Source organism: Pongo abelii, chromosome X (assembly GCF_028885655.2).
Source record: "Pongo abelii isolate AG06213 chromosome X, NHGRI_mPonAbe1-v2.0_pri, whole genome shotgun sequence".
In the NCBI taxonomy this organism is placed as follows: Eukaryota; Metazoa; Chordata; class Mammalia; order Primates; family Hominidae; genus Pongo; species Pongo abelii.
In genome coordinates, this window is record NC_072008.2 from 154342563 (window position 1) to 154359728 (window position 17166).

General features: G+C 40.2%; 1 protein-coding gene across 2 annotated transcripts in view; it reads left to right on the forward strand.

Moving 5' to 3' along the window:
- The window catches only part of FMR1NB (FMR1 neighbor), a 46908-nt gene extending 37706 nt beyond the window's left edge, over window positions 1-9202 (forward strand). Inside the window, exons 5-6 of one of the 2 annotated variants that reach the window (XM_054545160.1) lie at window positions 7404-7513; window positions 9039-9202. In XM_054545160.1, the coding sequence (XP_054401135.1) occupies window positions 7404-7513; window positions 9039-9175 (247 nt within the window). In that variant the 3' untranslated portion in view covers window positions 9176-9202. Of the gene's footprint in view, window positions 1-7403; window positions 7550-9038 lie in introns of both variants that reach the window. The other variant, XM_002832214.3, reaches the window with a different exon arrangement.
- The last annotated feature ends 7964 nt before the right edge of the window (window positions 9203-17166 follow it).

The window sequence follows — 17166 nt, forward strand, 5'->3', positions numbered from 1 at the left end:
TAACTCCAGAATTTCTGCCTGATTATTTTTAATTATTTCAACCTCTTTTTTCAGTTTGTCTGATATAACTATGCATTCCTTGTCTGGGCTCTGTTGAATTTCTTTGTGTTTCCTCAAAACAGCTATTTTGAATTCTTTGTCTGAAAGATAATATGTCTCTGTTTCTCCAGGATTAGTTTCTGGTGCCTTATTTAGTTCATTTGGTGATCTCACGTTTTCCTGGATGGTCTTGATGCTTGTGAATGTTTGTCTGTGTCTGGGCATTGAAGAGTTAGGTATTCACTGTACTGTTCACTATCTGGGCTTGTTTGTACCTGTCTTTCTTCGGACAGCTTTCCAGGTGTTCTAAGGGACTTGAGTGTTGTGATCTAAGCTGTATTCACATTAGGAGGCATACCAAATCCAGTGACGCTGTGGCTCTTGCAGACTTGTAGAGGTACTTCCTTAATGATCTTGGGAAAAAAACCAGAATAATTCTCTGAATTACCATCAGAGGCTCTTGTTCTCTTCCTTTCCTTTTCCCCAATCAAATGGAGTCTCTGTCTCTGGAATGAGCTGCCTGGAGCTTTGGGGTGAGGTGAGCCAAACACCACTGAGGCCACCACCACTGGGAATGCACTAGGTCAGACCTTAAGCCAGCACAGCACTAGGGCTTGTCCAAGGCCCACTGTAATCACTACCTGGCTACTGCTTATGTTTGCTCAAGGCACTGGGACTCTACAAACAGCGGGTGGCAAAGCCAGCCAGCCTTGTATCCTTTCCTTCAGGGTGGTGAGTTCTTGCAGGCCCCAGGCGTGTCCAGAGGTACTTTCCAGGAGCCAAGAACTAGAGTCAAAACCTTAGAAATATACCTAGTGTTCTGTTGTACTGCAGGTGATCTGGCACTCACCACAAGATGCAGTTCTTCCCACTGTTTCTTCCCCTTTCTACAGGCAGAAGAGCCCTACCTTGTGGCAATCAACACTGCAGGCCCACCGGGAGTACTGCCAATGTTCTCTTAAAGCCCAAGGGCTCTTCTATCAGCTTGTGGTGAATGTTACCTGGCCTGGGACTCACCACCCTTCAGGGCAGTGGGCTCCCCTCTGGCCCAGGGCAGGTCCAGAAATGCCATCCAACAGCCAAGGCCCGGGATTGGGTATGCTAAAAGCCCACTTGGTGCTCTACTCCCCTGTGACTAAGCTGGTATCTAAGGTTCGAGACAAAATTCCCTTTACTTTTCCCACTGTTTTTCTCAAGCAGGAGTCTCTCCCTGTAGCCACCACAGCTGAGGATGTGCTGAGTCACACCTGAATTCAGCAAGTCTCAAAGTCTTACCCAAGGCTCACAGCATAACCTAGGTATCACTGCTTATTATTCAGGGCCCAAGGGATTTTCAGTCAGCAGGTCCTGCCAGGACTGGATCCTTCCCTTTAAGGCAGTAGATTGTCTCCTGGTTCAGGATGTATCTAGAACTGTCATCTGTGAGCTAGGGCCTGAAAAGGGGACCTCTTGACTCTGACTGGTGCCCTTTCCTACTGTGGCTGAGCTGATGTCCAAGATGTAAGACAGTCTTCTTTACTCTTCCCTCTCCTCTTCTGAAACAGATGGAAGGAGTCTCTTTTGGAGCTATGAGTTTTGCAGCCTGGAGTTAGGGGAGGGGTGGCACCAACATTCCCTTAGCCATCCTGGCTAGTGTGTCAGTAGGTTGTGTGCTTCCTAAATCCACTGACTCTTAACCCAGTTCAGCACTAGGGCTCACCTAAGAATTGCAGTCCTTGTGGCCTAGACTGCCTTTCAAGATTATTGAGGGCCCCAGTGAACTTTTGGCCCACAGTGGCAAGGCTTGCCAGATGCAATCCTGACCACTGGGATGGGTGGTTCCTCTCTGGCTAGGTCTGGTTTAAGTAGTCCCTCTGTGAGTGGGCATCAGCTGAGTTCAGCCTGGTTTTGCTTTCTGCTTTGACAGGGCAGCTCTGAGTTCAATGTAATGTCTCACAATTGCTGCACTCTTTCTCTCCCAAGTGCACAGATTCTCTTTCTGTGCCATGCAGCCACTGCTGGGGGATAGGGGAGAGGTGGCATTGGCAATTCTAGACTGTCTTTCCTACTCTCTTCAGTACTTCTTTCAGCTGTATGAAGTTAAAAGCAAGTACTCTGAGTGCTCCCCTGATTTTTGGTTCTTATGAAGGTGCTTTTTTTTTTTTTTTTTTTCCTACATAAATAGTTGTTAAATTTGGTGTTCCTATGGCGGGGTAGGATGGGGATAATTGTTAGAGCATTCTATTCTGCCATCTTGCTTTGTCCTCAGGCCATTTCTTTCTTTCTGATCAGTTATGTTAAACTCTTGAGGTTCCAAAATACCCAACAAATTTCTTCAATGATGTATGTTTTTGTTTGTTTGAGCCCCTAGCCTCAGAGTTCCCTGATGTACTCAATTCTGAGGAATTGCCCCTTTACTCATCATTGGCCACCCAGTTTCATGCCCACATCTTGAACATTGTTATTCACTAAAAATTGAACCTCTGAATCTCTGAAATCTTAAAGTGCAAAATCCTACTCTTTCACCATAGGTTCCTTGTCCTCCAGCTTTTTCTCTGCTTCATTTTTGCTGAACTTGTTCTTTAACACATTGAGGCCTCCAGCATCTTTAACTCTCTCTTTTCTCCCGGTCTGCCATCTTCCTAACATCATCTGCTTTTTTTTATCCAGCCTGGTTCCCATTGTCTAGTACTTTAATCCATTCTTGTTTCTAGTCCCCTTGTTTCATTGAAACTGAATCCATACCACTTATCTGCTCTTAGATCTAGGCTCCTGGGAATTTTTAGAAGAAAAAAAATGTCCCACAACTGTGTGGATCTGTGTCATTAGAAATTTCCAGTGAGCTTTCTACATATGGCTAGCCAGTTTTCCCAGCACCATTTATTAAATAGGGAATCCTTTCCCCATTTCTTGTTTTTGTCAGGTTTGTCAAAGATCAGATACTTGTAGATAGGTGGCATTATTTCTGACGGCTCTGTTCTGTTCCATTGATCTATATCTCTGTTTTGGTACCAGTACCATGCTGTTTTGGTTACTGTAGCCTTGTAGTATAGTTTGAAGTCAGGTAGTGTGATGCCTCCAGCTTTGTTCTTTTGGCTTAGGATTGACTTGGCAATGCGGGCTCTTTTTTGGTTCCATATGAACTTTAAAGTAGTTTTTTCCAATTCTGTGAAGAAAGTCATTGGTAGCTTGATGGGGATGGCATTGAATCTGTAAATTACCTTGGGAAGGATGGCCATTTTCATGATATTGATTCTTCCTACCCATGAGCATTAGAAAGTTGAAACTGGATCCCTTCCTTACACCTTATACAAAAATCAATTCAAGATGGATTAAAGACTCAAATGTTAGACCTAAAACCATAAAAACCCTAGAAGAAAACCTAGGCATTACCATTCAGGACATAGGCATGGGCAAGGACTTCATGTCTAAAACACCAAAAGCAATGGCAACAAAAGCCAAAATTGACAAATGGGATCTAATTAAACTCAAGAGCTTCTGCACAGCAAAAGAAACTACCATCAGAGTGAACAGGCAACCTACAAAATGGGAGAAAATTTTCGCAACCTGCTCATCTGACAAAGGGCTAATATCCAGAATCTACAATGAACTCCAACAAATTTACAAGAAAAAAACAAACAACCCCATCAAAAAGTGGGCGAAGGACATGAACAGACACTTCTCAAAAGAAGACATTTATGCAGCCAAAACACACATGAAAAAATGCTCACCATCACTGGCCATCAGAGAAATGCAAATCAAAACCACAATGAGATACCATCTCACACCAGTTAGAATGGCAATCATTAAAAAGTCAGGAAACAACAGGTGCTGGAGAGGATGTGGAGAAATAGGAACACTTTTACACTGTTGGTGGGACTGTAAACTAGTTCAACCCTTGTGGAAGTCAGTGTGGCGATTCCTCAGGGATCTAGAACTAGAAATTCCATTTGACCCAGCCATCCCATTACTGGGTATATACCCAAAGGACTATAAATCATGCTGCTATAAAGACACATGCACATGTATGTTTATTGCCGCATTATTCACAATAGCAAAGACTTGGAACCAACCCAAATGTCCAGCAATGATAGACTGGATTAAGAAAATGTGGCACATATACACCATGGAATACTATGCAGACATAAAAAATGATGAGTTCATGTCCTTTGTAGGGACATGGATGAAATTGGAAATCATCATTCTCAGTAAACTATCGCAAGAACAAAAAACCAAACACCGCATATTCTCACTCATAGGTGGGAATTGAACAATGAGAACACATGGACACAGGAAGGGGAACATCACACTCTGGGGACTGTTGTGGGGTGGGGGGAGGGGGGAGGGATAGCATTGAGAGGTATACCTAATGCTAGACGACGAGTTGGTGGGTGCAGCGCACCAGCATGGCACATGTATACATATGTAACTTACCTGCACATTGCGCACATGTACCATAAAACCTAAAGTATAATGATAATAATAATAATAAAAGAAAAAAAAGAAAAAGAAATGTTATCTCCAGCTTAAGTTGCTGAAAGTTTCAAACCCCAAAAAAAAAAAAAAAAAAAAGAAATTTCCAGTGAGCTCACTTAACATTTCCAGCCATGCCACTCTACTAGATGTTTACAAACAACATGCCACCTTGCCACTCTGAGTCTCATAAAGTGTATCTGCTCATAAAGTGTATCTGCTGACTGAAATGCTCTTATGCATCTCCCCACCTCCACTTTTCTTTATCTGGCTCTCTCCACTCAGGCTGCAGGCCTCATCTTAGATGTCACCTCTTCTAGGAAGCTTACTCCAAACCTCTTGTGCACATTGGGTCGGGCTTCTTCTTGTCTGCCTTCTACCAATCTCTGATTACCTCTACTTGAACTCATCTCAACGTAATATTGTTAGTCTGTATATCTACTTTCCCTTCTAAATTTTAAGCTCCTCAAGGACAAGTACCATATCTTATTCATGTTTATGTCTCTAGTACTTAGAATAATGTTTATTTAATAAATGAGCAAATATATCAGTGAGTGAATGAGCGTGCAAGAAGTTGACCTTTTCAGTGTGCGTATGCTGGTCATGATATATGACACTTTATATGAAAAGAAGAAAACCACCTCTAGGACACTGAAAAATCATTTCACTCCTACTCTCTCCCTTGGGCATTTACATTGGCTATTAGGTAGAATAGCTAACCTTGGATCTCAGTAGTAAATGTTAGTCATATAGCCAGTTAGTGATGAGGCTGAACAAAAATGAAGTCCTCTGAAACCTAGGTCAGTTTTGAAATAATAAGGCCGTGTTGCTTTTTTGTTGTTAATTAAGGTGAAATGTACATGACCAAATTTAAAAGAAAATCTGTAGATAAAGAAAACATAGTCATTTTAATTATATAAAATAGGATATATTGACGTCACAGCATTAGAAAAAAGCATAAGTTCTCAATTTCTTCTCTAAAATCCTGAAATACAAAAATTTCTGCAAACCTAAAAATTTTGTTGTATTCATTTTGCGACAAACCTGGACTGAGATTCCTTCTAGTCATTATTTAATTCTTAGAGTGAATATTCATATATTTGTTGCAGAAATGTTACTGTGTTTGATTATGAGATGCTACCCCAGACCCCATGGGAATGTCATGTAGTATTCAATATATCGTGTCATATTACCTTTCTAAATCGAAAAGAATCTGCATTCTCAAGCACATCTGGCCCCAAGGGACTGAGAACTGTGTAGTTGTTTCAGTTATTATTTTTTTAGACTGTAGGTAACAACATGGCAACATAAACAGGCCATAGATAAATCATATAAATATATTTTTTGCCTTCACTCACCATTTCATTTACGCCTGGAGACATTTTTATGGTTAATTGGGAAAGAATTTGTTTCTTTGCCCCACATTTGTCTTACCTAGTGGAAATCAGTGTCAGCCCAGTAATACAGTTTTAGGGGAGAAAAGTTAGTATTATTTATCTTCAAAGTCATAATTTCAAAGGCAGACTTATCTATCTCTGGGACCCACATGCTCAGAACCTTGTTTTTCTGTACAGCTAAGTAGCACCTACAAGGTCCTGGTATCTTCTTCTGTATGCTACCTAGCTTGAGCTGAGGATAGAATTATTTATCTGTCATTACCTCTTCATAATATTGTGTGCAAATCTTTCTCTCTTTTTTTCTTTGAATTTTTCTCTTTACCTCTGCCATGAACATTACTATTTTTTTTTTCTTCTTGGCTTATGCTTAGTTCTTTAGAAAGTAAAAGCCCTATAAGCATAAAAATCAACAAACATTTCCATTTCCTCTGTGAGATATAAAAAGTGATAAGGTAAGGTTCCAGTCTGAAGGAATTTACAAGCTTTGAGGAGAGAATGAGACAGGTTAGTGTAGTAGGAGAGAGATTGTACTTTAGACTTAGGTAGGTCTGGATTTGAATCCTGGTTCTACTACTGAGTAGTTTGGTGACCTCGGCAAGTTACTTTCCGTCTTGGTGCCTCAGTTTCCCCATATGAAAAATGGGAATGATAGAAATAGTACCTGCTTCATCAAGTCGTTAATGAAGATTAAATGAAATCATGCACATGAAGTGCTTATTATGCACATAGGAAGTTTATCATACCTGCTACTAGCCATTATTCACGAACACTGCAAAGTGGTCTAATGGAAAAAGCTTGTACTTTAGAGTCAAACAGACCTACATTTAAATTCTAGCATCTCCATTACTAGTTATCTGTGACCTTGGGTGAATCATTTTACCTCTTTAAGCCCCAGATTAATCATTTGCAAAATAGGAAACACACTATCCACCTTCTAGGGTTGTTGTGAGGATTTAATGAGAAAGTATATAAAGCACTTAGTGAAGTTCTTGGCATGTGGTAGCCTCTCAAGTGCCCCTTTACCAACTGTGCACACAAATACAAGGAGGTATGAGATTGTATACCCAGTGACAACAGGAGTAAGTGAAAGTGCTTTGAAAATTGTAAATGCTAATACAATGTGAGCCATTACTGTGTAGATTTGAAGTTCATAGGAGGAAGGAATCCCTCTAAACTAGGAGTGGAAGAGCTGGCTTCCTAGACAAGATAATATCTAAACTTACTGTTAAAGAGTGGGTAACATTGATGTCAGCACAGGGAAGTGGGAGAGCATTTCTGTTACAGAAGGTCACATAATCAAAATAACTGTATAGAGAATAATAATGATGGTTATGATAATCAATATGAGCAAGCCAAGTGGAATAATTTCTATCAGATTTATTAAATCTGGTGAGTTAAAAATATCAGGTGGGAAAGTACAGTTATCTGGGCAAATATTTTTTTCCTTATAACCCTCCCATTGTTATTCTATCACTAATGAGAAATAAGGTTTCACTTGAACTTTTTATGTTACAGCGAATGTGCCAATTATTTACAAACGCAGGACAACAGAGTTGTAACGGGTTCGAAGAAACAAAGAAGGAAGCGAAAGAGGAAGTCTAAAATGTTACAGAAAGCAGCAAGAGGTGAGGAACATGGTGAAGAGTAGCAAGAGACCAAAGGTAATTGACAATGGAATATAAAGTTGAAGTGCTCAATCTCTGATTCTTGTTAGCTTTATATTTCTAGCATCATCTTGGCTTGACTGACACATTTTTTTAACCACACAAATGTTTGGATCACAGGAGGGTCGGCTTCTGAACAAATATTTATCACTAGAGATATTGAGATGGTAGGAAAATGGATAAGAAATGTGCCAAATTGTTTTGAGTGCCACATTATGTGGTATACACAGGTCAGCTTTTCAGAGGCAGAAAAGAAGTTGAACCTACCCACTCTGACTCTGTGGCTCCCTGATAGACACCCTTGGTAAATAATGAAGGCCACAGTCCTCATATGTGACCACATCACATGTCCAGGGGAAGGAGAATGGCCTTAGGAGTCTGACAGAGCTGAGATTAAATCCTGGATCTTATCTGTTAGTCTCAGCTACCTGTTCTTCAAACCTGCACGATGTAGTGTTAGAAGAGGTTGAGAGAGGGATCCCAGAATCATATACTAGAGACTACTTTGTACGGGTTATACTTGTACAGGCTTATATATCCCTAGCCTTGACTTGGGTCTCCTCCTCCCAAAATAACTGTGAAGGGACAAGTAAGAATAAAATGGTTGATGAGAAACAAAGCTGTATCTCAGGGACTGGGAGTAAGGAGACCCAGGTCATTAACTAGTAGTGTTTCCATGGGCAGTGAAATTAACCTTTCAGTTCCTTGATACCATCATAGATTTTTTTGTGTAACTTAAACAATATAATGTATGTGAAAATGTTTTGAAAATTGCAATGCCGTACCCAAAATTACGGTATTAAGTTACAGAGAAGCAAAGGAATGGAATAACAGACCATTGAATTCCGTGTCAGGAGACTCTGGCTTTAGTCCCAGTTCTGCCATTATTTACAGTGTTTGCTTGAGCAAGTCGTTTAACTTTCTTGGGCTTCATTTCACCAATCTTCAGAATGAGAAGGTTGATTTGATGAATAGGAAAAGTGATTTATCTCAGAAGAAAAAAAAGAAAATCTTTATATAAGATATCATATATGTATATTTGATACATATTTACTTATGGTAACACATAAATATATATTACTATAATAATGCCTGTGTATTATTATTCATATAAATATATTACCTTGTATTAGTTTAATGCAATACATGTGTCCATATGTACACATGTACACACACATATATACATATGTAACATTATAACTAGACTAACAAAACTTGGTTTCTGTAGACCTTTCACTGAGACATGGAAGTTAACTTTGTTATTCAGAAATTATCTCTGTAATGATGTTTGCTCTAATCTATTTTATATGTATGCCTCATAGTAACAGAAGATGATGTACTGGCAAACTGAAAATACATGTTAATCATAACATTCAGTATATAGAATTTGATAATTTTGTTGCAGGGACTTCTTTTATGACAAAGTGCGATATGTGAATACTAGTCTTTTCAAATTGTTTAACCCTACTTTACTTTTCTCCCATAGCATTATTTTCCCCTCAAGACAACAGAAACCATTCAGAGCAGAGGGGACTGTCTCAGCCATCCAAACCTCATGGAGCATTTTGGAAAGTTAAAAATTGGTTCTTATTTTTGTCATGTTTACTTTCAAACATGAAATAAAATTGAGTTCTGTTTTCATGCATCAAACCAGAATCTGAATTCTTTTTATTAAAAACAGTTCCTACAGAATCTTTAAAAACATGCCTGAAACACTGGTGGCATTCAGATCCTAAAAAGTTACATGATTTTTGCAACTTGGGTTATTGTATCAACGTATACTTCTGTTGGTACTAAATAAGACAGATGTTCCATATTGTTATTCACCTGTCAGCAAGCAGAGAGAAAAACCCCAATGATCATATGTTGCAGTGTGTGATACTTTGTTTATTTTGAGGAAAAGAGGTGAAGATAATTTGTAGGGTTTTTTTATTTTATAATTTATAATGTTATTTTTCCCACTATAAAAGTAAAATACACTTATGGGAAATTTGGTAAAGAAGAGTATATAGAATAAAGGAAAAAATCAAATCATAATTTCACTAGTGCTAAATACTGTTACCTTGTTGTGTTTTCTTTTCTTTTTAAATAATTGTGTTCTGTGATATATATGAATTTATTATGCTGTTTTTAAAAATTATGTCTTAGGATTCACTTTTTTCTTTTGAAATATGTGAGACTCAAGTTTACCTGGGCTTGTTACTCATTCATGTGGCAAACATTTATTGAGTTCCTGTTATGTGCCATGCACTCTGTGTGCTTGGAGATAGAGTCATGAGCAGGACAGACTTGGCCCTGTCTTGATGGAACTCACAGTATAGCTGGAGAGGAAGCCAGGTAAAGAAGTAATGACAGGGCTATGATAAGAAGAGTACCAAGTTCTATGGCAGCACGTAACAGGGGCACCTTGCCCCAGACTAGTAGTCGCTTGGAGAATGAGAAGAACTGAAAGGGGAGGATACTCAAGTTTCTCAGGATTCAGTTATGATATGAATAGATTGCAAATTTGAGGGAAGAAGTCTTGGTTTTTGGTGATCAGAAAAGAAAAAACTCTTGTTACAAAAACTTTAGATAGATCCAAAGCTTGCAGATATAATGAGAATAAAAGAGTTCCTGTCAAACGGAGGTTCATAAAGACACCATGCCTGGGAAATGTGCACATCTCCATATGTGCTCTATGGCAGGAGGTGTCATTTGAGCCAACAAAGCACAAAGCCCCACAATTGAAAATGCTTGCCGAAGGTAAGATCCACAACATGTGCATTGCAAGATTTATCAAGACAGCAGTATGATTACCTTCTGAAGAAGCTGTCGGGATGTTTGATAGACACCAGACAGAAGGAGACCTGTTGCAGATACCCTTTTGAATCAGGAGTCCAAATTTTTCAGTGCAACTGAAATGCACATTTAGTGCAACTCACTTGGATGTAAATGAAAATAATGTGGTCATTTATTCATTTCTTCAACAATATGAGCTAGGTACTGTGGTGCTGGGGAGACAGAAGCAAAAAAAAAAATACAAAAATATCTGCCCGTATAGAGTTTACATTCCAGTGAAGTAGCCAGAAAAGAAACAAAATCAATCAGTAAAATACATAGTATGTTAGATAACGTGTGCTAAGGAGGAAAAAAATAAAGCAGGGAAAAGTACTAGGGAGTATGAGGAAAGTTTGTAGTTTTACATAAGGTGGTCAGAGTAGGTCTCACTGAGAATATGGTATTTGAGTAAGAATCTCGGGAAGGAAGGGAGAGAAAGCTGTACAGATATCATTAGGGTGTGTATGTATGTGTATTACATATATATATGAATATATCATATTTACACAAATAAATGTATTATAAGAAATTGGCTCATGTGATTATGTAGGTGGACAAGTCCCAAGGTCTGCAGGGTAAGTCAGCAAGCTGGAGATCCAAGAGAGCTGGGTTTAGTTCTAGTCTGAGTTCAAAGGCCTGAGAACCAGGAGAGCCAGTGGTATAGTTTCCATTCAAAAGCTGGTGGGCTTGAGACTCAGGAAGAGCCAGTGTCTCAGTTTGAAGGTATTCTGGCAGGGGGGATTCTTTCTTACTCAAAGGAAGGTCACTCCTTTTTGTTCTACTCAGGCCTTCAGCTGATTGGATGAGGCCCACTCATGTGAGGGAGCACAATCTGCTTTACTTAGTCTACCAATTTAAGTGTTAATCATATCCCAAAACACCCTCACTGACACACCCAGAATAATGTTTGACCAAATATCTGGTCACCCCATGGCCCAGTCAAGTTGACACATAAAATTAACCATCATAGTCTAAAGTGCATAGGACAGTGTCTGATGTTCAACAAATCAAATATCTGTGTGTATAACTGAATTAGAAACAAAAATGACTTGTGGAGTTCTTCGCTTTTGCTATGATGAACAGGCATTTCCAAGGCAAACTGAAATCTTAGAAAGGAGTCATCATGTATACCAAATGATCACCAGAGTTCAGTAAACAAGTGTTTGCTTTGAAAGTTATTTCCCAAGAATCTGATATTGCTGCTCTAAATTTTCAGAGCTGTATTCAGCAGAAACAAAATGAAAAAGAGCAACAAAAAAGTTCGTTGTATAGAAATAAATAATAAAATAACTACATAAGACAACAATTCCTTTAGAACAAGCTTGTCCAACCTGCAGCCCATGGGCTGCATGTGGCCTAGGACGGCTTTGAATGCTACCCAACGCAAATTTGTAAACTTTCTTAAAACATTACAAGAGTTTTTTTGCAAATGTTTTTTTTAAGCTCATCAGCTATCTTTAGTGTTAGTGTATTTTATGTGTGGCCCAATTCTTCTTCTTCCAGTATGGCCCAGGGAAGCCAAAAGATTGGACACGCCTGCTTTAGAACCTAATATTGAAATTTTAGTGAAGACATTTGTAATCTATAAAGAAGATAAGCATAGTCTGAAGTAATACTTTGAAAGCAATAGAGAAGAATTATCTGCAACTATTCTTTAACAGATTAGAAGTTAGGTTTCAGGGTACACAGACAAAGATTATCATTAACTTGTCAAAGAGTGTGAGCTTAGAGTGATAGTTGAACAATTAGTGCTGCAGAATAAATGCTGGACCAGAGATGAAAATTGAGGCAATCGAAGGTTGTTATTATTAACGATTAAATGCCAAAGGGACTCACAAGAGTGGGAAGGAAATAAGGTTGTTCAGAATGCTGTCTCCAACACCAGTGCCTAATGCAGTACCAAATCATGTCTGACATGGATGTTGAAGCCCTGCAAGTCATAGATGGGTAGATAATAAGTGTGTCACTAATGTACAAACATTAGTGGTCGCAGAGTCATTTCCCTCAAGCCATGACCATATCTGTTCCAAATGAAAAGACACTAGCTAAATGAGAAGTATCTCTGATGAAGAGCCTGAATTTAACTTGACTAGTGTGACTGCTTTAAGCCAGAGGTGCTAGACAATCTCCTTACTTCCACAGACACAGGGACTTTAAACCAAGGATCACCAAGTGGTCAAAAACAAAGATCTTTCACTTCAGCCCTAGGACAAGCAGACTTTGGTAGAGAATCTGGATACATGTGAAGTTCAGTCACTTGGAAAATGTGGACAAGCTCTCTCTTGGCTATTAGCATCAGCATCGTGGACAATGGAAGCTCTATAAAATAAGTGGCTCTTTAGTGTAATAAAGGAATATTTTATTCATTATGACATTTTGGAATGCTTTTTGTCTATTTATGGTCTAAATGATACACAAATTTCCCTTGGGGGGACTAGGAGAACTGATACTACTACGGGATTGCCAGCCCGAATTTAGAGCCGAAGTCCAAGCTGTAATATGTGGGCACTCCAGGTTAGTGGTTGCCCTTCCCACATCTCAGGCAGAGGACTTGCCAAGAGAATTTACCTGTAGATGAGTTATAACTTCAAGGGTGCCAAACTCAAATGGAAAGGTATTCAGGACTAGCAGGACTGGCTATTTGACGTGTGGGGCCTAGTGCAAAATGAAAATATGGGGCCCTATTTCAAGATAGCAACAGCAGAGCATTAAACCAAGCATGGGACCCTTTTAAGAACAAGATCCTATGTGACTGCATAAATTGCATACTCAGGAAGCCAGCCTTAAGAAATAGGTTAGCTCACAGGATTGATGCAGTGCTTAGCAAGGGATATCAAGGGGTATTGTGAATAATAAACTCTACTTAAATATTTCATTGGCTTCAATTTTGCAGGAGTGCGTATGTAAAGCAGAATGCACTGTTTATAGTACTATCAGGACACTATACTCAGCAGTTCATTCATTCATTCATTCATTCATTCAAGAAACATTTATAGAGCCCTTATTTTTAGTCAGTTACTGTTCTATGTACCGGGGATATAGCAGTGGGCAAAATGGACAAACATTTTTGCTCTCATGAACTCTACATTTTGCGTATGTGTTTGCTGCCTAATTGAGGCTTATTTTAATTTCACGCATTATAATCTCTTGCATAGCCAAGCCTGGCTATTTGCATCATGAGGACAGAACCACAAAGTCACTGCCCACTTACTAGCAGGATACAGTAGATGAAGGCAGAATAAATAGGCAGAAATGACTCTTTGAAATTTAAAAGTTGAGAATAGTGTTACAAATGCACTGAAACTGACTTGACAGGTAAGAGGAAGTATGAGGGGTAGAACTCTAATGAGTAGGTCTATTGCTTGGTAGTCAGGATTCCTAAATCCTTCTACTCATGGCTTGTACACACTACTTGAGTGATGTTGGCCCAAATGATAAGAAAAAAAAATAGTTGCCTGTCTTCTCCTAGAGGAAAGTTCTCTGAAAATAAGACAATATATGTTGGGTTGTTATGAGATGCTATTAGTTCATAACATTCTCTATAATTACGCTAATCATTCAACACAATTTAACAGCCTCCTACTGTATGTTAGACACTGTGTTAAATACTGGGAGAGGGTAAAAATGAACAGCCACAGTCCTTCTTAAGAAGCTTGCAATCTAATGAGGCAGATATTTGTCAACAGTGCCTTAGACTTAGATCACCGCTATGGGGGGAGGAGCCAAGATGGCCGAATAGGAACAGCTCCGGTCTACAGCTCCCAGCGCGAGCGACACAGAAGACGGGTGATTTCTGCATTTCCATCTGAGGTACCGTGTTCATCTCACTAGGGAGTGCCAGACAGTGGGCGCAGGTCAGTGGGTGAGCGCACTGTGCGCCAGCCGAAGCAGGGGCGAGGCATTGCCTCACTCGGGAAGTGCAAGGGGTCAGGGAGTTCCCCTTCCAGGCGTGACAGACGGCACCTGGAAAATCGGGCCACTCCCACCCGAATACTGTGCTTTTCCGACGGGCTTAGGAACCGGTGCCCCAGGAGAGTATAGCCCGCACCTGGCTCAGAGGGTCCTACGCCCACGGAGTCTTGCTGATTGCTAGCACAGCAGTCTGAGATCAAACAGCAAGTCGGCAGCGAGGCTGGGGGAGGGGCGCCCGCCATTGCCCAGGCTCGCTTAGGTAAACAAAGCAGCCTGGAAGCTTGAACTGGGTGGAGCCCACCACAGCTCAAGGAGGCCTGCCTGCCTCTGTAGGCTCCACCTCTGGGGGCAGGGCACAGACAAACAAAAAGACAGCAGTAACCTCTGCAGACTTAAATGTCCCTGTCTGACAGCTGTGAGGAGAGCAGTGGTTCTCCCAGCACGCAGCTGGAGATCTGAGAACCGGCTGACTGCCTCCTCAAGTGGGTTCCTGACCCCTGACCCCCGAGCAGCCTAACTGGGAGGCATCCCCCAGCAGGGGCAGACTGACACCTCACACGGCCGGCCAGGTACTCCAACAGACCTGCAGCTGAGGGTTCTGTCTGTTAGAAGGAAAACTAACAGAAAGGACATCCACACCAAAAACCCATCTGTACATCACCATCATCAAAGACCAAAAGTAGATAAAACCACAAAGATGGGGAAAAAACAGAGCAGAAAAACTGGAAACTCTAAAAACCAGAGTACCTCTCCTCCTCCAAAGGAACGCAGTTCCTCACCAGCAAGGGAACAAAGCTGGACGGAGAATGACTTTGACGAGCTGAGAGAAGAAGGCTTCAGACGATCAAATTACTCCGAGCTACAGGAGGATATTCAAACCAAAGGCAAAGAAGTTGAAAACTTTGAAAAAAATTTAGAAGAATGTATAACTAGAATAACCAGTACAGAGAAGTGCTTAAAGGAGCTGATGGAGCTGAAAACCAAGGCTCGAGAACTACGTGAAGAATGCAGAAGCCTCAGGAGCCGATGCGATCAAATGGAAGAAAGGGTATCAGCCCTGGAAGATGAAATGAATGAAATGAAGCGAGAAGGGAAGTTTAGAGAAAAAAGAATAAAAAGAAACGAGCAAAGCCTCCAAGAAATGTGGGACTATGTGAAAAGACCAAATCTACGTCTGATTGGTGTACCTGAAAGTGACGGGGAGAATGGAAACAAGTTGGAAAACACTCTGCAGGATATTATCCAGGAGAACTTCCCCAATCTAGCAAGGCAGGCCAACATTCAGATTCAGGAAATACAGAGAACGCCACAAAGATACTCCTCGAGAAGAGCAACTCCAAGACACATCATTGTCAGATTCACCAAAGCTGAAATGAAGGAAAAAATGTTAAGGGCAGCCAGAGAGAAAGGTCGGGTTACCATCAAAGGGAAGCCCATCAGACTAACAGCGGATCTCTCGGCAGAAACCCTACAAGCCAGAAGAGAGTGGGGGCCAATATTCAACATTCTTAAAGAAAAGAATTTTCAACACAGAATTTCATATCCTGCCAAACTAAGCTTCATAAGTGAAGGAGAAATAAAATACTTTACAGACAAGCAAATGCTGAGAGATTTTGTCACCACCAGGCCTGCCCTAAAAGAGCTCCTGAAGGAAGCGCTAAACATGGAAAGGCACAACCGGTACCAGCCACTGCAAAATCATACTGAAATGTAAAGACCATCGAGACTAGGAAGAGACTGCATCAACTAACGAGAAAAATATCCAGCTAACATCATAATGACAGGATCAGATTCACACATAACAATATTAACTTTAAATATAAATGGACTAAATGCTCCAATTAAAAGACACAGACTGGCAAATTGGATAAAGACTCAAGACCCATCAGTGTGCTGTATTCAGGAAACCCATCTCACGTGCAGAGACACACATAGGCTCAAAATAAAAGGATGGAGGAATATCTACCAAGCAAATGGAAAACAAAAAAAGGCAGGGGTTGCAATCCTAGTCTCTGATAAAACAGACTTTAAACCAACAAAGATCAAAAGAGACAAAGAAGGCCATTACATAATGGTAAAGGGATTAATTCAACAAGAAGAGCTAACTATCCTAAATATATATGCACCCAATACAGGAGCACCCAGATTCATAAAGCAAGTCCTGAGTGACCTACAAAGAGACTTAGACTCCCACACATTAATAATGGGAGACTTTAACACCCCGCTGTCAACATTAGACAGATCAACGAGACAGAAAGTCAACAAGGATACCCAGGAATTGAACTCAGCTCTGCACCAAGCAGACCTAATAGACATCTACAGAACTCTCCACCCCAAATCAACAGAATATACATTTTTTTCAGCACCACACCACACCTATTCCAAAATTGACCATATACTTGGAAGTAAAGCTCTCCTCAATAAATGTAAAAGAACAGAAATTGTAACAAACTGTCTCTCAGATCACAGTGCAATCAAGCTAGAACTCAGGATTAAGAATCTCACTCAAAACTGCTCAACTACGTGGAAACTGAACAACCTGCTCCTGAATGACTACTGGGTACATAACAAAATGAAGGCAGAAATAAAGATGTTCTTTGAAACCAACGAGAACCAAGACACAACATACCAGAATCTCTGGGATGCATTCAAAGCAGTGTGTAGAGGGAAATTTATAGCACTAAATGCCCACAAGAGAAAGCAGGAAAGATCCAAAATTGACACCCTAACATCACAATTAAAAGAACTAGAAAAGCAAGAGCAAACACATTCAAAAGCTAGCAGAAGGCAAGAAATAACTAAAATCAGAGCAGAACTGAAGGAAATAGAGACACAAAAAACCCTTCAAAAAATCAATGAATCCAGGAGCTGGTTTTTTGAAAGGA